General features: G+C 37.1%; 1 protein-coding gene across 1 annotated transcript in view; it reads left to right on the top strand.

Annotated features, from left to right (window-relative positions):
* PIK3C3 (phosphatidylinositol 3-kinase catalytic subunit type 3) overlaps positions 1-24,673 on the top strand; it is a 79,008-nt gene that overhangs the window by 42,668 nt on the left and 11,667 nt on the right. Inside the window, exons 12-21 of the mRNA XM_079783958.1 lie at positions 1,955-2,045; positions 3,337-3,404; positions 6,460-6,565; positions 8,176-8,292; positions 11,413-11,544; positions 12,764-12,892; positions 13,560-13,629; positions 15,693-15,757; positions 17,795-17,879; positions 18,879-18,953. Coding sequence (XP_079640084.1) covers positions 1,955-2,045; positions 3,337-3,404; positions 6,460-6,565; positions 8,176-8,292; positions 11,413-11,544; positions 12,764-12,892; positions 13,560-13,629; positions 15,693-15,757; positions 17,795-17,879; positions 18,879-18,953 — 938 coding nt within the window. The remainder of the gene's footprint in view (positions 1-1,954; positions 2,046-3,336; positions 3,405-6,459; positions 6,566-8,175; positions 8,293-11,412; positions 11,545-12,763; positions 12,893-13,559; positions 13,630-15,692; positions 15,758-17,794; positions 17,880-18,878; positions 18,954-24,673) is intronic.

The following is a 24,673-nucleotide window of genomic DNA, read 5'->3' on the forward strand; positions in this document are numbered from 1 at the left end:
TCCCTCCTCTGCCGGCCTGGTCACTCCTAACTGCCCTCTCCTGCAGGGTTGATCACCGCCAACTGCCCTCCCTTGCAGGCTTGGTCCCTTTCAACTGCCCTCCCTTGCAGGCCGGGTGCCTCCCAACTGCCCTCTCCTGCTGGCCATCTTGTGGTGGCTATCTTGTGTCCACATGGGGGCAGGATCTTTGACCACATGGGGGCAGCTATATTGTGTGTTGCAGTGATGATCAGTCTGCATATTACTCTTTTATTAGATAGGATAGAGGCCTGGTACAGGGGTGGGGGCCAGCTGGTTTGCCCTGAAGGGTGTCCCAGATCAGGGTGGGGTTCCCTTAGGGTGTGGGGCGGCCTGAGCGAGGGGGCTGTGGTGGTTTGCAGGCCGGCCACGCCCCCTGGCAACCCAAGTGGAGGCCCTGGTATCTGGAAGTTATTTTCCTTCTACAATTGAAACTTTGTAGCCTGGAGCGGAGCCAAGCCTGGGGCTCCCTCCGCGGCCGGCAGCCATTTGTGTTGGGGTTATAATTGAAACTTTGTAGCCTTAAGCGGGTGGGCCCAGCCAGGGTGTGTGGAAAGCTTTGCTTCCCCTTTTACCGGGAGCAATCCTGGCCTGCTCTCTCAAGTTCCATTCTGCCGCCATTTCTGTTTGAATTTGTTTACCTTCTATAATTGAAACTTTGTAGCTTGAGTGGAGGCTTAGGCCTGGCAAGGGCAGGCGGAAAGCTTGGCTTCCTCTGTTACCTAGGAAACCTTGCTCTCTGTGGCTGTAGCCATCTTGGTTGGGTTAATTTGCATACTCACTCTGATTGGATGGTGGGCGTGGTTTGTGGGTATGTCGAAGGTATGGTCAATTTGCATATTTGTCTATTATTAGGTAGGATTGTATATTTTAGTAGTTATACTAAATAAAGAACATGTTACTTGAATTAAAATCAGCTAGTAACAATAATAACAATTAAGAACTCTCACCTCTGTAGCAGACACTGTGAGGTAGTCTACATAGATTGCCTTGTTAACAGTAATCTACTGAGGCAGATGCTCATATCCAGAATTTAGATATCAATGACTTACTAGAAGTTAAGTAAATTGCCCAAAGCGCATAACTTGCAAATGGTAGAGTTGACTCCAGAGTTCATGTTCTTTTACTTTGCCATTGTGTTTTCCATAAAATCTTAAGATTTGCAATAAATAGGAACCTTTGGGCGAGAACTTTGAGGCCCAGTGATAATAAGCTATTTTGTAAAGACTTGAGAATGAGTTCTGGAAATCACATTACCTGAATCAGTTCAGATATTTCAGTTATGATATGGGCTCAAGATTATATTTCTGAAATTTTTTATGATTATGTTAATACTGTTTTTATCTTCTGTGTTTCATTTGGAGAAGAACTAAAATACAGGAAAAAAAACATTTTTTTATTTTTAAGAGAACATACCCCTTACCTTTTCTCCCACTATACATTGGAAGCCTTCTGCCTCTAGTCATGCTACCTTCCTCCTTACTTATGCCACCTAGAATGTTTTCTTAGGGTCTGCTTAAGATTTTATGGCAGGGTATAAACTGTAAACCAGTATTTCCCAAATCATGGTCTGTTGGTCACTAATTTGTGTATTTTTAAAAAGATATAAAGTTGGTAGGGGTGGTTTTTGTGACCAAATATGTTTGAGAAATGTTGAAATGCTTGTTTAAAGTAAAATGGGCTTTTTTTTTTTTTTTTTATAACAATAGTACTTAGCAATATGCAGACTTGCACATCTCCAAGCAGCTATTACATTGACCACAGGGCCTCTTTTCCGGAGCATACTGTGACTCTGGTGTTGCACAGAACACACCTTAGGAAGCGACACATTATCCAGACACAAGTGAGATGAACTATGCTAAAAAAAAAAAAAATGTATCTGCTGTTCCAAACAGAATTTGTTACGTATCAGTGATATCTCCTATTATTTTTTCAGCTCCCAAATTATAACCAGCCCTGTTCCTCCAGTGTCTTCCCCTCCCCCTGCATCTAAAACAAAAGACGGTTCAGATGGTGAAAATCTGGAGGTGAGTGCAGAGATTTTCAAGTTTGCTATAGGAGAGATCCTACCAGATAAACACCTCAGAGTGGTTTTCATTTTTAAAATTTGTATTTATTGATTGATTTTAATCCTCACCCGAGGATGTTTTTTCATTGATACTAGAGAGAGAGGAAAGGAGAAGGAGGGAGGGAGGGAGGGAGGGAGAGAGAAACATTCATGTGAGAGAGAAATATCGATCAGTTGCCTCATACACGTGACCCAACTGGTGATTGAACCTACAGCCTGGTTATGTGCCCTGACCAGGAAACAAACCTGAGACCCTTCAATGCATGGGAAGATGCTCTAACCACTTATCCACACTGCCAGGGCCTATAATGGTTTTTAAAACATGGATTTTTTTTTTTTATCAGCACCTGAGGATTTTTTTTTTCCCCCATTGATTTTTAGAGGGAAGGAGGGAGGGAGGGAGGGAGGGAGGGAAGGAAGAGAGAGAGAGAGAGAGAGAGAGAGAGAGAGAGAGAGAGAGAGAGAGAGAGAGAGAGAGAAAAATATCCATGAGAGAGAGAAACATCCATGTGAGAGACACATCAGTTGCCTCCCGCCATTGGGTCTCAGGATGGAACCTGCAACCCAGGTAAGTGCCCTTGACTGCAAATTGAACCTGAGACCCTTCAGTCTGCAGGCCAACACTAGCCACGGAGAAACACCATAGCCAGGGCCTATGGTGGCTTTTAAAACATTGATTTTGATTAATAAACCAAATATTACAACTTTATTAAATAACCTGTTTTATGATGCATGTTTATGACTTTTCCTCTCAGCAAAAAGCACCAGATGATCTTCAATTCGAGGCTTTTTATTGGTGCTTTGGGCATATGAATGGATTCATATGCAATGTAAAAATAAACTGGCTTCAGTATTTTATTAAAGAAACTCAATATTGCTAACATATTTATGAACATTACTGTAATTTTTGGTGTTTGTGATTACACTCTAGAAATGTGTGGCTTTGATACTAAGGCTGATACACTACAAAGCTGTTTTTTAACTCATAGAAAAATTAAGTCTTTTTAGATAAGTAAACTGACTTTTGAGGTAAAACAGGCCTATTTGGCTGGTGCTGCTCTGAAAAGTGCATTCGGAAGTACATTTGCAGAAGCACTAGTATGTATTGTTAAATTTCTCCCTAAGACTTCTAATTTGAGAAGAATCTTTGACACCCCTGATGTCTAAAATAAATATGTGTTTAGATATTAGAAAGTTAATAGCAGATGGTAATATAATATATATATATACATTTCTTTTAATTCTTTCAGCAAGATCTATGCACCTTCTTGATATCAAGAGCCTGCAAAAACTCAACACTGGCTAATTATTTATACTGGTATGTGAAAATTATTTTCTCTTTATTTTCTGTAAGACCCCCCCTCCCCAATATCATAAACATTAAGTCAGTTTAAAATAACGTGTGAGCAGCCATCAAAAGCCTAAGTGCGGTATTTATATCTAGCTGTATTCCTTTACAGCTGTGCTCGGGAATGCTTGTTAGCACCACCATTTCTCTTCCTTTCACTACCTTTCCAGTATCTAAGATCAGGTTGGGTAAGGTAATGGGTGTCTGTTTTTTTCTCAGTTTGATATCTGCTTGCCTTTTATGGTATCTAAGTTTAAGTATGATGTTTTATAGTCCCTTAGGAGTGTGTATTTTCACATTATTTACCAACGCATCGGAAGCATACAAAAATGGAAAGTGAGAATGTGAGGTTACTTATTTTATGGGTGAAGAAACTGAGGCAAATTCATCATATAATTGAACTTGATAGAACCTGGAGATTAGATCATTTACCTAGCACTTTGCCATTTACTGAGTATTTTCAGTGACCTTTTCTCATTTGTTCCTGTGAAGTTAAATAGGGCAAGTATAAATACCTCTATTTTATGGTCTCTTGAGTTGAAGGAAAGGAAGAAACTAAATCATAGGAAGACTAATTCACTTTTTGAGATATAATTAATATGAAGCATGGTTCCCTTTATCTGTCACAGAATCCTGCAGTGTAAAGGACAAGAAGCTTAAGCCACAAGGAGGAATATTTTGGTTCAATAAAAAATAGCACTAGGATTAAACACTAGGCAAGGGAACCTTACCCAGTTTTGCAGAGCAAACAAAGGCGAGAGCCAGCTGGGTAAGCCCTGCCTGAAGCCTCTGGACACTGAGAGAACATTTAAAACTTCTCCACTTACTTGATATATTTTAACTATAGAAATAATCTCTAAGTTTTACTGCCCAATTTACTGTGATTACTTAAACAGTACGAATTAACAGATCTCCATTCTGAAAGCTCATTATTTTTTTAAGAATAATGAGGCATTTCCGTTCCATGACAGAATTAAACAAAATACTGGCTTGTTTTTGACTGAGTTTAGAAAAACTGTCCAGTAGGTCAGATATATACATTTTAATTGTTCTATCTCCATTAGAACATTTTGAATTTCCTTTTTCATTTGGTCCCTTTCTAGTGATTTAAATGGGATTTCTGCTCTAGCTGAACCCTTAGGGGCCTATTGTTGTGCAGACAATCCTTTTAAAATGAATAGTGTCAACCTTTTAAGCCACAGAGAGAAGTTATAGTCTCCGATCTGTGAAATGTTGGGCATCAGGATCTATAAATCGTTTCAGAGTTTTATTTTTATAGCTATTCTGGTATGATGGAATTGAAAGTAAACTTTGGATGCTTTGACATGTTTTTCTATAACTTTTAAGACTTTTCAAGGTAATAAAGGTTATTTACCCCACAAAGCAAAATTGCCAGGAAACAGGCAGTCCACTGATGTCATCTTACAATGGGAAACGGGACAGTTTTGTCTGCCTTTCTACTTGAAGATGACAGATTTCAAGGGAATACCTTAGAGTGCTTTGTAAACTCTAGCTTACTGCTCTGAACAGAGAATTCAGAAATGATTCAAATCTACATTTTCTAGTCATGATCTAAATATACCCTTCATATTTGGAAATGGTACTGTTATTTTTATTTTATATGGACTGTTCTGTGCAGCAGAACTTTGGCTTAAATGATTTTGAGAAGTGTTTGATACTTGACCTTTATATTGAGCACCAATCTATACCCTCAATCACACGAAATTACTGTGGTCATTGTGTTTACTTGGTGGTCTAGGAGAGCAAGGAGCCTACACAAGGTGGTCTTATGTGTTGCTCATTTGTAAATGAGTTTGCCGCGTAAACACACAGGAAGAAAAAGAAGAAGTTGGTAGGACTTGCGAAGACTTCCTGAAAGAGATAGGGTGTTGCCCTCTGTTGGAAAGATGGGTAGACTATGGGAAGGTGGAGATGGGAAGGTGTTTGCGGACAGTACTGCGACATGACCAGAAGCACAACGGGGTGGTCAGGGGATTTACCTGACTGAAGTGTGAATGCATAAAATGGGCATAGTGCAAGTTTGCAAGTAAAAGCAGACCACATAATGAAATTAAAATTAATCCGTATGTGTGTTAAAAGGAATGTATTTACCTATTTGAGAATTATCAACTTAGAAATAATGGTTAAGTCCATGAGATAAGTCATTTATGCATTCAACAATAATATATTGAATATTATGTGCCAGGCATGGAAGTGCCAAGGGTAAGCTTTCGACTCTCATGAAATTTACCTTCTACATGACTGAATATACTCTTTCCCAGAAATAATACAAGGAAATACGGTGGCTGTGACGTGAAATTTGTAAAACACTTAGTTAACAAGGTTGAAAAGTTTCTTGTGGCTTCTCAAGATAAAACAATGTGGGAATAAGCTGAGTAGAACAGGAAGAATTCTGACCGAGGAGCCCAATGTCCTGTGTTCTGATTTTAGCTCTACAGTCAGCTAATTGTACCATGGTGAGGCAGACAACCCCTCTAAATTTCACTATTGATGAAACAAAGCAAGTTGGTATAGATGCATGATTTTCATACTGTATATCATATATAATCCATTGAAACTTTTTTGATTTATGCATCTGTGTGCATAAATGTGGCCGTGTTTATAAAGTTGTGATGGGAACCCCTGTAAATTGTTGCAGCGACTACAGAAAACAGTGTGGAGGTTTCTTAGAAATTAAAACTAGAACTCTCATATGACCCAGCAATTCTGTACCTCAGAAAGTATTAGGAAAAAATGCTTGTTTGTTTGTTTTTTTATGCCAAAATTTTTAGAAAACCTAGTATATTGTGCAAATTAGTTACTGTTATTAATTTACCTTTTATAGATGGTTGTATATGTTGGCCCTTGTATTTCCGCTTTTAAAAGAGTGATGATAAAATACCTCATTACTCCCATTTTATTATTTTTGCAAATGTGAATTAATCTTTTAGTGGAAAGGCATAAATATTTACAAAATGAACCTGAGATTCATTTCACATCATCTGAATGACAACATATTTTTAAGGTATGTGATAGTGGAATGTGAAGATCAAGATACTCAGCAGAGAGACCCAAAGACCCATGAGATGTACTTGAATGTGATGAGGCGATTCAGCCAAGCATTGTTGAAGGTAACCATTTAACATAGGGGGACAAACCTGGACCAGATCTTGCCTGTTGCCTGTTTTGATATGTCCTTTGAGCTGGGAATGGTTTTTATATTTTCAAATGGTTCAAAAGAGTCAAAAGAAGAATATTATTTGTTGTGATACAGGAAAATTACGTGAAATTCAAAATCAGTGTTCTTAAGTGAAATGTTATTGGAACCTAGTCATGTTTTTTGTTTTCATATTGTTTATGGCCAGTTTTGCACTACCATAGCAGTTGAATAGTTGGAATGGAAAGTGTATGCCCAGTGGGCCTAAAGAATTTATTCCTTGGCCCTTTACAGACATTTTGTTGATCCCTGATTCAATGAATAAACCTATACATGGAACCAAAAACCCCAACACTTTGCTTTTCCATTTCTACCTCTGTTTACTATTTTTATTTTCAAAACTAGGTATGTTCCAAAAAAGTTTGGCAATGGTCAATTGCAGAAACTTTCCATACAACATATATTTTCCTTCTTAAACATTTTTTAGAGATGGTATGTAAATCCATTTTCCCTTGGTGTTTGTGACTGTTACAGCAATGTCACAGTTCAGCCAGTTATACCAAGGTGGGGCAGACAACCCCTCTAAATTTCGCTATTGATGAAACAAGCAAGTTGGTATAGATGCACGATTTTCATACTGTATATCATATATAACCCATTGAAATAAATTTAAAAGCTCACAGTCTAGCATTTGTCATTTAAAGAAAAAATATGGTGCACAGCAATGAACAGAAAGCACATCAATCTGTGACTTTCAGAAATACTCCTTTATCTTCTTTCATCTTATTAAATATTTAAATCACCTCTTATTTAACTCTTTGAGATTAAACTTTTATATAGTTCTCAGAGCTCAGAATGTCTCTACATCAAACTGATTAGCAAATAGCAAATAAGTAATGAGCAAATTGGTGCTCTTTTCTAATCTCAGTTCTATCACTTATGGCATTTGTCACTCTGTGAAGAAATCTCAGTTCCTCTGAGCTTACATCTTCTCATCTTCAAAATGAGGTTGATACTATTTTCCCAGCTGCCCTTACCAGTATAATTGGAAAATTCACTGTATTTTATAATATTTTATGAACTAGAAATCACTGTCTAAGACTTTATAGCATTTTAGTTATTATGACTTTTATTTTACTAAGCCATATAAAATGTTGCTATTTGATAACTTTACCCTTTATTTGGTAGATTTTTAGTTCTACCAATATTGTTGCTACCATATCCCCAGCACATTGCTAAAGATATCATAGGCATCCAGAAATTTATTGAATCAATGAGTGAAATCATTTTGTATGAATGAATTCTATTTTGTTACATGGCTGTATGTGGGGGGAAAAAAGTGCTATTTTTGATAGACTAGTACTTGCTGAAGACTCACTTAATATTTCAACTGTGGAAAAGCTGGTGTTGTTTAAGATCTCAGGTTGCTCATCTCTGAATCAAGATAATTAATCTTTTTCAATTACACTGTGCATTGAAGTTTGCAGCTATTAGAAGAATAAATAAAGATCACCCATGCTATTAAAGAAACCCTGATCATTATGCTGCATAGAACTAATTTTCCTACCCGTTGAATACCTTCAGGGTGACAAGTCTGTCAGAGTTATGCGCTCCTTGCTGGCTGCACAGCAGACGTTTGTAGATCGGCTGGTGCATCTAATGAAGGCAGTGCAGCGTGAAAGTGGAAATCGTAAGAAAAAGGTAAACCTGCGGGATTTGCTTTTTATTTATGACTAACAATGTCTTGATATCATAAAATCCTGAGTTTTGGTACTTTCTTTTGAGTTGATATATTTTATGAAAAACTTACTTAATTTTAGTAATAGGAACACTTAAGCATACTAATTATGTATGGGATTCTATTTTATGAGTTTCATATATTGACTTAATCCTCACAACAACCCTATAAGTTAGGTACTATTATTATTTTCCCAATTGTAAGGAAAAGTAGGAATAGAGAGGTTAAGTTAATTTGTCCAGTGTCCTCAGCAAGGATTAGCATTGGGATTTGTACCCAGACTTTCTGAGTCCATATTTTACCTATAGTGTTTTATTGGCTCTTATTTTAGAATCTTAGCATCCTAGAATATAACCCATTTGAACTGGAAAGGGCCTCTAGCGATCATTTAGATTAGAATCCGTCTGTGAACATGAAGGTCCAGAGTGGCTTAGCCAGGGTTGCAGAATAGCTGTTCGGGACAGCACTGGCTTTGACTCTGATGCATGGCCTGTGCGTTGATCTTTCTCTCAACAGTGAGGCTTCTGCTTGATGAGGACAGTTGAGCATCTGTTCTTCATGCATCACTTTTTTCTAATCATAGCCTACATAATATGAAGGACTCAGTTGATATCTTCTCTTTACCTTAGGGGTGGGGAACCTTCTTACTGCCAAGGGCCATTTGGATATTTAGAACATCTTTTGTGGGCCATATAAAATTATCAACTTAAAAATTAGCCTGCTATGTTTGGTCATACATTTAATTAACTGACCCCTAATGCCTTGGCAGAGCCAGACCAAATGATTTCAAGGGCTTTATACAGCCCGTGGGCTGGGCATTCCCCACCCCTGCTTTACCTAATCCCATAGTAAGCAGGTCTTTCTCAGTGACCTTTGTTAACAACACAATCCATGTTCCTGTTGTTCTCCAGGCTTGTGAGATGCAATTGGAGAGAGGGAAAGGAAAAATTGAGTCAGGAGTTCAGAGACAGGGGATCAGGTCTAGAGAGAATTGCTAGGAGAGGTATGTGCATAGAATAATGTTCACAAGGTTAAGAGGGGAAAAAATAGGATAAAGAGGAAACACATTATATACACCATTTTAAGGACTTTAACTTAAACATTGAGTGAGAGTAGAAGCTACTGGAGGTTTGAACAGGAGAGTGACATGAGCTGACTTGCTTGTTAGCAGCAGCACTCTAGTTGTTTTTGATAAGAGACTGTAAGAGGCAGAGGTTGAAGAAGAGGCACAGTCAGGAAGCTGCTGTAGGAATCAAAGTGAGAAATGATGGTGGCTTGGACCCCAAGGCTTAGAGCAGTGGAGGTAGGAAGAAGTGGCTGGATGTCTGGCCCTTCTCTTATTATCTGCTTCTGGTTATTTTACTGTTTATGAGCACATCAACTAGAAATTGGTTATGATGGGATAACTGGATATTCGGGTTAGTTAACATTACTTTATATTAGTACTAGAGACCCGGTGCACGGATTCATACACTGGAGGGGGGATGTGGCCTGCAGGGATCGGCCCGCTGTGGGAGCACCGCTCATCCTGGAGAGCCGAGTGGCTGTGGACCCGCCCTCTTGAGAGGCTGCTGAATGAGGAAATTAGTCTGAGCTGATATTTTGGGGTAATGTCTTGGGTAAAAGCATGTTCTGTGTCGTGGAGGAACCTGGCAGAGAGCTTTGCACCCCAAAGCCACTCAGTGAATATCCTTGATGTGTGATACCAGGTCAGTGACATCATCGCGGATGTTGAGGGCAGCCGTGCTCCAGGATCCTCAGCCATCAGGACAGACTCCCCGGGGAGTTCACAGTCATGTCCCCTCTTGCCATCCACCTATGCCAGCTCCCCATGCTCTTTCTAGAACACACCTTAGAGGGTTTGCATCAGCTGGTGGTGGGTCAGGCCAGAGTCTGAATTGTCTCAGGTATTTGAAAGGTGCAGAAACTCAGACTCACCCTGGGCCTGCTCATCCAGGTCAGCCAAGCAGCACTCCCACTGTGGGAGCACACTGACCACCAGGGGCAGCTCCTGCATTGAGTGTCTGCCCCCTGATGGTCAGTGCACATCATAGCGACTGGTCGACTGGTCATTCTGGTCATTCCGCCATTCAGTCACTGGACTTTTATATGTATAGATATGTCTGATGGCACATTTGGTTCAGTAGACTTACTGATTTTTGTAGGGGATATGTAGAAATTCATACTAGTTTTCAATTGATTTTAACTTGAACTTGCCGATTCAAAAGGAGAATTGAGATATGACTAAAGGGAAAGAATTTAATTTTATGTCTTGGTGGTCCTTGAAACATTTTTCTGAACTTCTGTCTTATTCATTCAGAGCTCTCCCTTGGAGCACACATCCTTTCAAGTAGCATCACAGTTCAAGTGCTCTATGCTGTGGGGACTGACAAGTCAAGTTCCCCCTTAAAGAACAAGCTTGCCTGATCAAAGAGTGCATGACTCTCACAGTATTCAAAGGAAATGGATGTTATTTTGAAATGGAATGGAAGAGCTTGGTCTAAATAGGACAGGTGTTGCTCAGTGACGAAGCTATTTCACTGTGACTTGAAATGTTGGTTCAATGCAGTGTGGGTGTGAGCTGAAGAAAATAAGTGATGATTTCTTAGGAGAAGTTTGATCAGTCAGAGTCAATGAACAGTAAATGGTAGGGTTCAAGTTCCTCTGTGTGGATTGAGTTTACTTTTTAAACCCAAAACTTGCATAGGAGCAGCATCATGAAATTCTTGCTTGATAATTGGTCATGCAAAAATTAAGCTTCAAATGAAATTAGTTTCTCTTTGTGGCTTCAATATCATTTGAAAACAAAAATGGAATCTTTAAGTCTAACTTGAGTATATTCCTGATTCTCAGATGAGCAAGAGAAATGTGTTCCCTGACTGTGTGCAAGTCCAGCGCTTCGTAATCCAAGGAGTGCTCCTGTTAGAGCATGCTGCCCCTGGCAGCTCTCACTTGACACATATTTTTTGTGGTGTTTTGCAAATATTTTAAAGTGAACGGATCAGTCTTTATGTCTTTACCATGTTTTATAAACTACTTTTTTAAAAAGTTTAACCTAATTAATCCTTTCTGCCTTCTTCTAGAATGAGAGACTACAGGCATTGCTTGGAGATAATGAAAAGATGAACTTGTCAGATGTGGAACTTATCCCATTGCCTCTAGAACCCCAGGTGAAAATTAGAGGAATAATCCCAGAAACAGCTACACTATTCAAGGTAATCGTGATGGATCTTTAACGTCTGTGATTAGAACCTAGTTCTTTAAAGCTAGAACACTGCAGGTAATATCTGTATTTGATTTAGTAATGCTAGGGGGAAAGCTACCCTTTATTTAACAGTGTTTTGATTTCAGATCTTGTATTACCAGTAGGCATTTTTAAGTATGAAATGTGTAAAGTATTTTTATATATCTGGGTTGTTTTTTAATCTTTAATTTTTTGAACTACTTTTTAATAAAAGCCACACCTACTTTTTTCCATGTGAGCTTTTATTTAAAAATAAAATTGAAAAACTTATATTATGCATTCAGTTCATAGGTTCACATGGTTAGATATGAGTCCCAGTTAACCTTTTTAACATTGCTCAACCTGTTCCTATGGCTTAACTTTTTCCTTCATATTTTTATGTAGTACAGTAATTCTCTTTAGTCCTGAAGGGCATGCTAGGCTTTCTTTTGATGAGCCACCACTTGGATAGTTAAAAACACCCAGCTGGTGGTAGCTGTCTTCTCTAGTTGTGCCACAGGACCCATCATGACCTGTGCAGCATCATTATCTGCTGGGCATCGTAATGACATGGTCATGGATCCAGGCTCTGCCCATATGAGCTGGATGACCTTGCACACATTTTTTCTCCTGTCTCCTCACCTGTGAGATAAAGCTAACACCTCCTCTGCATAGCTGCTAAGGCAATCTGAAACTAGAGAGGGTCAGGAGTCCGGCACCGTGCATGATAAAGAGATGTGCTCGCCATGATAACTTGTAGTGTTAGAGACATACTGAAGTAAATGAGGTAAAACAGTACAGCATTAAAATGCACCAGATATAGTCAAGACCCCTTGCTTCTAATGGCAGGTATATGACTGGCTTTGCAGCTTTGAGACTTAAATTACTTTTTTATGAAATGAAGGGAGATCTCAAATACCTTTATCTTTTATTCTAGAATAACTATATGTTTTCTCCAGAATCTTTCGCTTAATTAGATGAAATCTAATGACTGAGTCCAGAGCTTGTGCTCCTTATGCCCTATAGTCCTGGCTATTAGCTAACTCACTGTTTTCTCCAGCGTCCCCTAATGTCTCTTACTGCCACCATCTTGTTTCTCAGGTCCTGTTTACCTGTTGGCAAATCTTAAATGTCAGCATTTTCTTCTGTGTGTAGTCAATTTTCATGCATTAATTTATATCCAAATTTGAAAGCAATATTTTTATTTCCAGAGTGCCCTTATGCCTGCACAGTTGTTCTTTAAGACAGAAGATGGAGGCAAATACCCAGTTATATTTAAGCATGGGGATGACTTACGCCAAGATCAACTTATTCTTCAAATCATTTCACTCATGGACAAGGTGAACGTAGCCTTATGTTGGTGGGGAACATTATTTCGTTTCAGAAAATTGGTTTAGTACGTATTTAGTATATGGACACAGGACATATTTGTAACATTTCAAGTACAACACAGAAAGCTCAGCAGTCTCCACTTGACCTTGAACAAATTCAGCTTTTTTTTGCACTGCAGAATAGCTCTTGTGATGGAGATAAAATGAAACTACATGTGTTTCTTTCTATAAAAAAGTTTTTCCTAACTAAATTGGTTCAATGTTGGATTTAGTAATTTCCTTCCTCTTAGTCAACTAGATCACTTTCAAATCCCATCCTTATCCCAGGATTTTAAAGGAACATATTTGCTTTTATTTCTTTTCTTTTTTTCTGAGTCTAAAATACTTTTTGATCAGAAGAAAAAAAAAACCCTGCATAAATTAGTAGGAGGAAATCTACTGTTCATTGAAAACTGACAGTGATTTAGATTAAGATAAAAATGTGGCACACCATCCAGTAAGTGCTTAATAAATTTATTTTAATGATGAAAGTTAAATTAACTAATGAATTTAGTTAAACCTTAGTTTAGGTTCACTTCCTGAGTCTTATTTATTAAACTGCTATAATACTTACCTGTAAAACTGTTTCATAACAATCTTTACATTTAGTTCATATATTTTACCTTTTGATCAACAGCTGCTACGGAAAGAAAATCTTGATTTGAAGTTAACACCCTATAAAGTATTAGCCACCAGTACAAAACATGGTAAGTTTAGTTTACACTGTGATTGTCTATTTCAATGTCAATGAGTATACTTCTCCTTTTTTAATTGAAAGGTATTAAAAATGCTAGAACTAGAACTCATTTGCAGCGCTGAAGACCAGCTTTCTTTTGACCAGCCACCACTTGGATAGTTAAAAACAGCCAGCTGGTGGTAGCTGTCTTCTCCAGTTGTGCCACAGGACCCATCATGACCTGTGCAGCATCATTATCTGCTGGGCATCGTAATGACATGGTCATGGATCCAGGCTCTGCCCATATGGCCTGCCTCCCTCTCTCCTTGCCCTTCTTCCTTTCCAATCATTAAACATCATATTTGGAAGAAAAATTAAAACCTTTATAGTGTATTTCTTTGCATTCAAATCTGGTTATAATTCACAGTAATTTCTTACATGGCAATCTGTGTCCTGAATCATCATTTCAGAGTTACTACAACCAGAGTGGCTTTGTACTGTGCTCTGCTAATAAAAGCCACTGATTTCCTAATTTTTCTATATAGATCGATAGCATCCATAGCTTTTTGACATTGAATGTCCTCTGGAAGCTGGAGTGAGATTCCCTAGGAATGCCTGTTGTGAATTTTATAGTCTTGTTACTCTTAGAGTTGCACACCTTTAGATACCTAGAGAAACAAGTTATCTCTCAGGTTTCCGGCCCTTCCCAAGCCACTTGCAAATCTTTTTGATAATTTAATTCTTCTTCTCATTTTCCTCTCAGAATGATCTTATTAAAAATGCATATATGGTCTTTGACTATCTTGCTTAAATTGATTTATTAGCTTTCATTTATTTGCTCTTGGGATGAAGGCAAAAAGCCGCAGCTTAGTTCTGCAGAGCGACATTCCCCCTGCGTCCGCCCCTGAACCCTGTCCTCTGCCACTCACCCCTGCTTCTGGGGTTCTCGCCACACTGGCCACCTTCCATTTTCTCCACGCACTGTGGTCTTCCTTTCAGCCTTCAGGCTTTCACATAGGCTGTGTTCATTACCTTTAACATTCCTTCCTCCACAGATTTACCTGTTAACTCGTTATCCTTCAAAACGTGGCTCAAATTGTCAGATGCCTTCTGTTCTCTATTGTAATTTAGGTCTCCTACCCAAGAATGTCAAACTCCCAGTGGCTGCGAGTTTGACATGCTTGTACACTATTCTCTTTCATAGTACTCTTTCATCTGCAGTATTTATCCCAATGAAACTTGCAAGCTTGTAAGTTTGAAGCTTGGTCTATCAAGGCTCTTTGTTTTACCTGGCAAAGTTCTTGCTACATAGTAAAGAAACAATAAAAAATCTTAAGTGAATTAATGAAAACTATTTTGTGTTTATGATATAGTAATGAGACATTTCATATTCTAAAATAGTATCCAATCTCTTAATTTGCATGCAAATAGCTGATATGAGGCTCACCAAAACCATATCATGATTATTTATGATCCTGAAATTCTTTCCTTCATTCAACTTTGATTTTTTAAATATATTTGTTGTTTATATTCCTGCTGTTCCCAGATTTTTCTCCTTGTTCTCCTGTATATTATCTCTTCCGTCTTCTTTTTGGTAGTTTGAAGGATTTATACATTTCTTCTATCATTTCCATTAAAAGGCAGAAGATGGAGTATTAAATAAAAAAGTTAATGACCATAATATAGTTTTAAGGTTAGGTGACTGATATTACACAATTTCAGATTCTTAAAGTGATTTTAAATGTGGAATGGAAAATTTTTAATTGCTATATTTAATAAAATACAGAATACCGGAAGAAGAAATTTTTATGCCAGACTTAAGAAGTTTGGCCTCTTACATTTTTGTGTTCCTTGTGTACAATTATAAAAATTGGCCTAGAGAAACATACAGATTAAATTAGCTTAATTTTTTAAAAGTTACCTTATCCTTTGAGATAACTGCCAGAATGAATCTAAATAGTGTTTGCAGACCTTTTAGAGTTATTCAGATATGTAGTGTATACATTTGCAAATGAAGGTTATTCTTAGCAGAACCTTTATTTTTATTGCTTAATCAATAACTTAGCTCAGAGCTATGCATTTATTTCTGTGTAGGCTTCATGCAGTTTATCCAGTCAGTTCCTGTTGCTGAAGTTCTTGATACAGAAGGAAGCATTCAGGTATGGTACTTATTTAAAGATTTATAGAATTCATGAATATATTCTTGTTATAAAAATTTCAAGCTGTATAAAAGTATGTAAGTTAAAAATGAAAGTCTCCTTTTCTCACCCTTTTTCCTGCAAGTATTTTTCATTTCCTTAGAAGTAAACAATACTAACAGTTGGAATTCTTACATATTAGGACATACTAGTATAGGTGCTCAAATATGAGACATAATTAGGACATAATAGGAGATCAGTAATTAATTGGTGAATAAATTAAAAATGCCTTAAGGTTATGGCTACATTTCAAAATGTGGAAATATTGTAATTTAACCATTAATGAACAGTTTGATTATCTCAAATTTTTGTTTAGTGCTCTAGTGATACTCTTGCTCGTGTATGGTTTGCACAATTATTTTCTCAGGCCCCTGTCCTCCTCTTCCAACATTTCTGCCTCCTTTAATATAAGAAAAGGCAAGTAGATCGTAGTACTAAGCCATGTGTGTCTTTGGGAATATTTTACATTTTAAATATATGGATTCATTCTTATTATATCTTATAATGGTTTATTTTTGTTAACTTTTAAGTATCGTTTTTCTTTTTCCCTATGTAAGAAAAATGATATTCTCACAGAATAATGGATACCCCTGAGATGAAAGATAATACAACGGGGGCTTGATAGAGGACATTTGCTACAGTGTGTTTTTGTCTTTTTCAGTTTAGAGTGTCCCTAATTCAGTATGGAGTTTAGATTTCCTGGAAAGCATTACTCTGATTTCTTGGCAGAGCAAGTGGTTACTCTGTTCTTATGTTTGGGGTACAGTTATGTGCAGTGGTTAAAAGCTCGGGGTCAGAACATCAAACTGCCTAGGGTTGAAATTTGGCTCTGCAGCTTTTTCGCTATGAACATTGAGTGACTGCTTAACCCTTTGTGCAGGCCAAGGCTACTGTCTTTACTAGTAGAAGGCCTGATTGGTTGCACAGGCAGCCCTTGGCTTGTATCAGGAAATTTGGCTTTGAGAGTGTTCCCTCCGTTCCATAACTGAGAAGGGTGGTTTGCTGTGCCTATGCTGTATAAATAATATAATTTATAGCAATCAACCTGCTTTCCTTTTAAAATTTCGATAGTTGCTAGGCAAAGGATGCTTATTGCTATAATAAATCTTATTCGTGCTACAACTATATGTTGAGTCTGTGACTCCATCTAACAAATCAAACCTATTGGAGGTCTGGGAACCACCTAACATACCCTCCAAGCCTCAGGTTTTGCAACAGGTAACATTTTTCCGCCCAAATATTTTTGGTCTGTGGCTGGTTGAATCTATGGATGTGGAATTCCTGGATACCAAGGGTTTACTGTAATTAAAAACAACTCATGTTCATTTTCAGGAAAATGTATGATATAAAAAAAACCCACAGCCCTCATATTTACTTTTAGAAGAAAGATGAAACAAGTGATATGTTAAGGATGGAGATATAGCAGTAATTTATTGTCTTTTCTTTAAGCATATATGTGTGTTTTTTGTTTGTTTGTTTGTTTTGTCTTAACAGTTTGTAAGCATAGCAATAGACTTATTCCTGAGGAATATGCGTCCTAAAATCCACATTTTATAATTACAGACTAAATTTTGGATCAGATACCTATGGTAATTACAGGCAGTCCTCGGGTTATGTTGGACTCGACGTAAGTCATTTCATGGTTACGTCGCCATCTCCCATTTATTTATTTTAAAAAAAAGTTCCATCATGTCAACATATGTACATATGTGCTTTATGTTTTTTATCATTTATTTACCACAAGTAAAGGTCAGGAATTGTTATCTTTCTTTTAAATTATTTTTACTGTTTCACTGCATTACTGCTGTGTATGTGCTCCATGTGAGTGACGTAGGTGCTTATGTAGGTGGGTTCCGACATACGGAGAAAATTGTGTTACGCACTGTAGGAACGGATCTCCGACGTAACCCGAGGACCTACTGTATTTACAGTTTCGAAATGCCTAATGTGTTTAAGAATTATATTGAATTTGTTAACATGTAAATACTATCTTTTCAGAACTTTTTTAGAAAATACGCACCAAGTGACAATGGGCCCTATGGGATCAGTGCTGAGGTAATGGACACATATGTTAAAAGCTGTGGTAAGTTTGACAGACTATTTCCTTCCATTGATGTTAGAATGAAGGGAAGTAGGCTACTCTGCGATTGCCATATTCATACACATTTAGAATGTGTTAAGGTGTCTCAGTCCGTTCGGATACTATAACAATATTACCAGTTCTGGAGGCTGGAATTCCAAGCATGGGTACCAGCATGGTCAGCTAAGGGTCTTCTTTGGGTTGAAGACTTCTTGTGTCATGTGGTGGATGGGGCGAAGGAGTCTGTGGTGTCCCTTTTACAAGAGCACTAACCCCATTCATGAGGGCTCCACCCCCATTACCTAAGGACCTCCCAAAGGCCCCACCTTATAATACCACCACTTTCGCATTATGATTCCAACATGTGGATATGGGGGAGGCATAAAAATGCTCTATAAGAAGACTAAAATATATAAAATGTTGATAAAAGAAGTGATTAGTGGTTTTGATTAATAGTAATAATGAGGTATTTAGTAAATCCTATTGTGAATTTCATAAATGTCTTTACTGCTTAAATGAATTCATTTATTTTCTATTGGCTAGCACTTCAGATTTGTTTCTGTAAATTTTTTGTTTGTTTGTTTTTTAACCCTGCATTTACTTTGTTATCTTGTAGACAGCACGATTTGGGATGATTGACTTCATTATGTGAATTTTTGTAGACACTTTTTTTTCACCATCATCTTTAATGCATGTCCAATAAATGAGAAATGGTAGACCTGAAACCTGGTTTCACTTTTGAAACAAGTGGCTTTTATAATTTGACAATATTCTACACGATTTTTTTTCTGTTGCAAATAGTAATTTCTTTTGAGTTTCAAATAATAAACTTCATAGAGTCAAAGCTTATAAATTTAATTTGAGAATTTAGGTGAGAAGTCAAAAACAGTAGTAAGCAATTTGAAAGTAAAGTAGCACACATTGCTTTTATATTCAGCGCTCCATATAACCTGGTTTGCATGTGTTATTCACAGTTTGTTTGTTTTTTAACTGTTACTGCAGCTGGATATTGTGTGATTACATACATACTTGGAGTTGGAGACAGGCACTTGGATAACCTTTTGCTAACGAAAACAGGTAACGTATAATGGCTACTAGCAGATAGACATTTTATGTGCAGGGATTTTCTTTTTCTTTTACCTTGGAATCTTTTTACCTTAGTAGTAACAAAATAATATGCATAAGTGAAGGTAAGTCATTATCTTAAAAGTTCCTTTAAATCAAGGGTGGGGAACCTTTTTTCTGCCAAGGGCCATTTGGCTATTTATAACATCATTTGCTGGCCATAAAAAATTATCAACTTAAAAATTAGCCTGAGCTATATATATATATTTGTTCAAACATTTAGTTAACTCATCCCTAATGCCTTGGGAGGGCCAGACCAAATGAGTTCACGGGCTTTATATGGGCCGAGGGCTGAGGTTCCCCACCCCTGCCTATGGTAACTTTGAAGGCCATATAGGGGAAACTCCCATCCTTTATAGGAATCACTTTAGTAGTAATCTTCCAGGTCATCTAGCCCTTGCTTCTTAAAACCCTCCTTTGGTGGACAGTCATAATGTGCGTAGGCAGTCCGGTCCCTTTTGGTACAACTCTAGTTAGAATGTTAAAATGTTCTTTCTCTTATTAAATTCTCAGCAAACTTAACTCACTTTATGTTGGTTTTATAAAATGATTTTTAGAGAGAGAGGAAGGGAGAGGGATAAAGAGATAGAAACATCCATGAGAAAAACATCATCGATCGGCTGCCTCCTGCACTCCCCCTACTGGGGATCAAACCCACAACCCAGGCATGTGCCCTGACCTGGAATCGAACTGTGACCTCCTGGTTCATAGGTCAGCGCTCAACCACTGAGCCACACCAGCTGGGCTGAACTCACATTAACTTCTATCTTTAATTCTTTGTTTTTCCATGGAATAATTACTCCCCCATCCCCTTCTTCCTGACAACTCTTTTGTCCCATGGCTTTAAACATCATCTCTGGAAACAACTTCCAAACTTATAGCTCTCTACCTCAGTCTATTTTATTAGCTTCAAACCGAAATACATAACCGCTTACCTGAACTCCCAATTATATCGCTAATTGTAAAAGTTGTCCCCTTCCTCCATCACCTGTCTGAAACCTGCTCTTCACCTCACTTTTCCATCTCAATAAGTAGCCTTATCCACCCAGTTGTTTAAGCACCAAACTTAGGAGACATTTTTAATACTCCTTGGCCTCATTTCACATATTTAACCTATCAGCAAATCTTGTCTACTCCTTACCTCAAAAATAAATCAAGAAGTTATGTGCTTTCTTTTGCCCAAACTGTTTGAATAAAATCTGACTTTTTACTATGGCTGCCATGGCTTGCCCACATGACCAATCTGAATGTTTCAGTGTCAAACCACTCCTGCCTCAGCCAGTGCCCTGTTTCCTCCTCCTGGAAAGTTCTTTTTTCAGATCTTTGCAAGTCTGACTTTGGTTATTAAGTCTAAGTTCTCATAGCATTTCCTTAAAAGGATCCTCCTCTGATTCTCCGATATGAAATAACATACCTGCCACCCCACCTTTCCCCATTGCTCTCTATTGATTATTTTGTTTTGTCTTCTTTATACTAGTCGTCACTAGCTGAAGTTTCTTTTTTATATAATTCAGTAAATGTTTATTGAGCACTTACTATGTGGCAGGTATTGTTGTAGATGCTGGGGATACCAAAGTGAATAAAACACAGAAATCCTGACCCTAATGAAAGATGTTGATTCCTTATATTTATCTTCTCCCATTCAAGATGCAGGTTCCAGCAGGGACCATGTTCGTCCACCTAGCCACCATGGCTCAGAGTCTTGATAACAGCTGATTAAAGTATCAATAAATCAGTATTCAATTATCTGCTCTTCTATGTAGCCTTTTTCTTCTCTAGGCTAAATAATTCTGCTGTTTTCAGCCTTCCTCAGAAATTAGATTTAAAATTTTTTTTTTTAAATGGTCTCTCTGTTAAGGACATTTTCTGTTTTGTTAGTATTTCTCCAAATTGTGATGTTAAGAATTTACATAATACATAGTATGCCGTATAATTATTAATGGATAACCCTGTTAATTCATATAATCTGGTATTTCATCTACTCAGTTTTAAATTACTAATGTAAAAACCATCTGTGGGGCCCTGGCCGGTTTGGCTCAGTGGATAGAGTGTCAGCCTGCAAACTGAAAAGTCCCAGGTTCAATTCCGGTCAAAGGCACATGCCCCAGTTGTGGGCTCGATCCCCAGTGGGGGACTTGCAGGAGGCAGCCGATCCATGATTCTCTCTCATCATGGATGTTACTATCTCTCTCTCCCTCTTCCTTCCTCTCTGAAATCAATAAAAATATATTAACAAACAAACAAACAAAATCTGTGGTAGAACTTGCAGGTGGGAACCTTGTCTGTGCCAGGCAATGGCTTTAATAACCAAGACCGAAGGACTGTAGCTGGATTGCCCTGGAGGTTGTCACCTAGTTTGTTAGTTTAGCAAAAGCTACTTATGGAATGTTACGGTGTGTTTGGAGAGAATTGTGTTTTTGAAGAAGTGTTCTGGGTTGTTTCCTTAGTTCTTTTTTTGGTTGAATCTATTAACCACATGGATCAAGCTACCAAAGTGATTCCATGTGTTTCTTTGACTTAATCATTTTATAACAATGTAATCTTTAATGGATAGAGTAGCATACATCTATGATGTTATATTAGCAGATCTGTATGCAGATATATTTGGGGGAAGGGGAATTGATAAATAATAGACTTTTTTTCTTTAAGAGTTGCTCTGTTTGGGGTTGGGGGTCATTTGGAAAGAGCAGTCTTCCTAATCTACTTTTTTTTTGCCCAGGTTATAGTTACTTGTTTTATGGCAACTGAATGACAGAATTTCAGAAACAGAGCTTTAACTTTTTGTTACCAGTTTTCCACTAGAGGGTGCTTCAGATTTGCCTTTAAAAACAAAACTTTCCTTAAAATGTGAAAAGCACATTGTCTTTTTTAAAAACAGCATTTTTTGATTAATTTTTTTTCTTAACTGCTTTATAATTATTTTATCCAGATGTATATAGTACAGTTGGCATCTTAAGTCTTCCTCACTAGGGTAGATATTTTCAATTTTCAGGTTTAACTTGAATGAAATTAGGTTATATAAGGAAAGTCTGGTTCTGTTTAGGCAAATGGAAGTATAATACATTCTTCAACTTTTAAAAATTATAATGATTTATTTTAAAATAGTTGTCTTATCTTTTACTAACAGTCCGTATATTTCAAAGCAGTTTCAAGTTATATTAATTATATAAATGTTGTAAATAGACTTTGTATAGTTTAGACAACTATTATTTATTCAGAGTGCATTTTCAATGTTGTTTTATTGCAGGAAATACATTTCTGTGCCTGTAGTTAAAAAATGCCTTGAGTATCCTGAAGCAGCTTCCATTGGATATTTGGGTCCATTATACTTTCAATACAGACTGTAACATATTAACCATTAAGAGCTTTATATTTTCTTGTGTAACTGTACATTCTCTTGTTGTTAGTGGATCACTTTTTAAAGAAAAGTAAGATTTCTCCCATTTAAAAAAAATAACACCTTTTGTCTTCTGTTCTCTTTTGTCAGTTTGGGCAAGTTTAAACACTATAACTCAGCTTTGATTTGAAATTGTTATCAGAGTTGCACTGATTCATCTACATTCAGTTCTCTGGTGTGAGAGGTGTAGAGAGAAAGGAGATACCTGGATGTCATTTCACTGGGGTCTTTTGGGGACTTGATCTAATACATTGTTCTACCCTTTAAATATAGATGACAGAAAGGGTCAGACTGAGAAGTTTAGGATTGTGTGGAGGAAGATACATCACTGTATATAGAGAATTTTAAAATCTTTACAATGGTAATTTGGGGAAAAAAAAAAAAGTGAAATATGAGTCTCAGTTACTGATTTCCAAGAAGCCCCATGCTTTTCATTTGGTTTCAGATAACCTTGGGACTTATCAACTTAGCTTGGTTGACATTTCTTCAGCTTGTGCAGCAGAGGGCGCTGTGTATCCACCATAAAAGTAAAGCACTGTCAGTTCCTTTGTCAGTGTATTGCCATGTGCTCAATTGTAACCTTGTTTTATTGAAGCAAATTTGGGAGTGAATTGTGTTTCACTTATTAATGCATTAATATAGCATTATTTGAACAACAAATGTTAAATTTAAGTGTGATATGGGAAAAAGCAAGTGGATTTTTTTGAGTTGGTATCATTTGAGGAAGCTTTAAGTTTATTCAGAGTAATCATTTGTGGCAGGACTCAAATGAAACATGATTTGGATTTATCCCAACTCTTTGAAGAAAGGCTTATTTTTATATTTGAGAATTTGAGGGGATGAAAAAAGGACCACTATAACTGAAAAACCTGTTCATTGTTTATGGTATACAGACTTTATAATAGAATTAACATATATCATTAATATGTAAATAACTGGAAAACATTCACAAATGAAAACAAGGAGCTAAGTGTGTAGTACCAGGGAAGTTAGTTGTTAAGTCCCAACGGTGGCCCTTCCAGTCTGGATTTACACATTTCTAGAGTGAGGAATGGTGGCTTTTTTGTCTGTTTTGATGCTTCAGAATAATCCCCTTTGAGCCTCTGTCAGAAAGCTCAAAGTAAAGAAAAATAGTTATTGTTATCCTAATTGTAATTTTTAAAATATATTTCCTATCCTGATCTTATTTATCATTCTTTAATTTTATGTGAAATTGATTCATTTTGTTTTTTAATTCTTAGGAATAGTCTTACATTGCATTAGTTAATATGTCAGGCTCAAAGTCAGATTATTTGAGTTTAAATTGCCTTTCTACCATTTTGTGACTATGGGTAAGTTACCTAACATACCCGTGACTCGGACTTTTCTTCTGAATGTGTAAATAATAGAACTCTCTCCTGGTAGTGTTGTGAGGGTTGAATTAGATACATAATAGAATTTTCCATGGTACTGAGCACATATAATTCTTGAGGTTGGCTAGCTTTTATGGTTTTGTTTGCTTTACCATCAGGAAAGAATGCTTTCCATTTTTTGACTTATGTAGCTGATATTTGGAATCATACTCTATAATAATAAAAGCATAATATGCTAATTAGACTGGATGGCCGAACAGCAGAACAGTGGAACGACCATCCGGACACGAAGCCGGGGCAGCCACTGCTGCTGCGCAGCCGCCCGGGCTGCGAGGGCCAAGCCCCTTGCACGAATTTCATGCATCAGGCCTCTAGTTTTAGAGATAAGGAAATAATTAACTTATTTCAAAAATTCCTTTTTACCACTCTAAATTTCAAACATGTTAAAGTTACCGCCTTCTAAATTCTCTTTTGAGTGGCTCTTTATTTTAGTAGCATAGGAAGTTATAGAAGAGAACAATCAGTTTGCTCATTGATTTAATGTTATCCTTTCTGTGTTTTAAGGTAAAGCTTGATATTTAAAGAATATATTTATTTCTCTTATTTTTTTCCTCAAGACATAATACAGTTTATGATATTCAGAATCTTCTGATATGGAAAGAACATAGTTACTATTCAAATAGTGGTGCCTCCTCAGCTGTTTGTATTTAAGTTACTCAGTTTGGTAGATTAAGTATGTTGCAAAACCTAAAACTACAGACTTATTTTCTCAATGTGCTTGTTTATTTTCTGGGAAATGAGATAAAGGGCTATAAAAACTTTTATGTATTTAGTAAGCACCTAGTAAGTGCTTTTAGAATGAATAAATGACCTAGGGTTTTGTGTGGTTTTTTTAAATGTCATTTTTATCCATTTTTAGGGTT

The sequence above is a fragment of the Cnephaeus nilssonii genome (genome assembly GCF_951640355.1).
Source record: "Cnephaeus nilssonii genome assembly, chromosome: 11".
In the NCBI taxonomy this organism is placed as follows: domain Eukaryota; kingdom Metazoa; phylum Chordata; class Mammalia; order Chiroptera; family Vespertilionidae; genus Cnephaeus; species Cnephaeus nilssonii.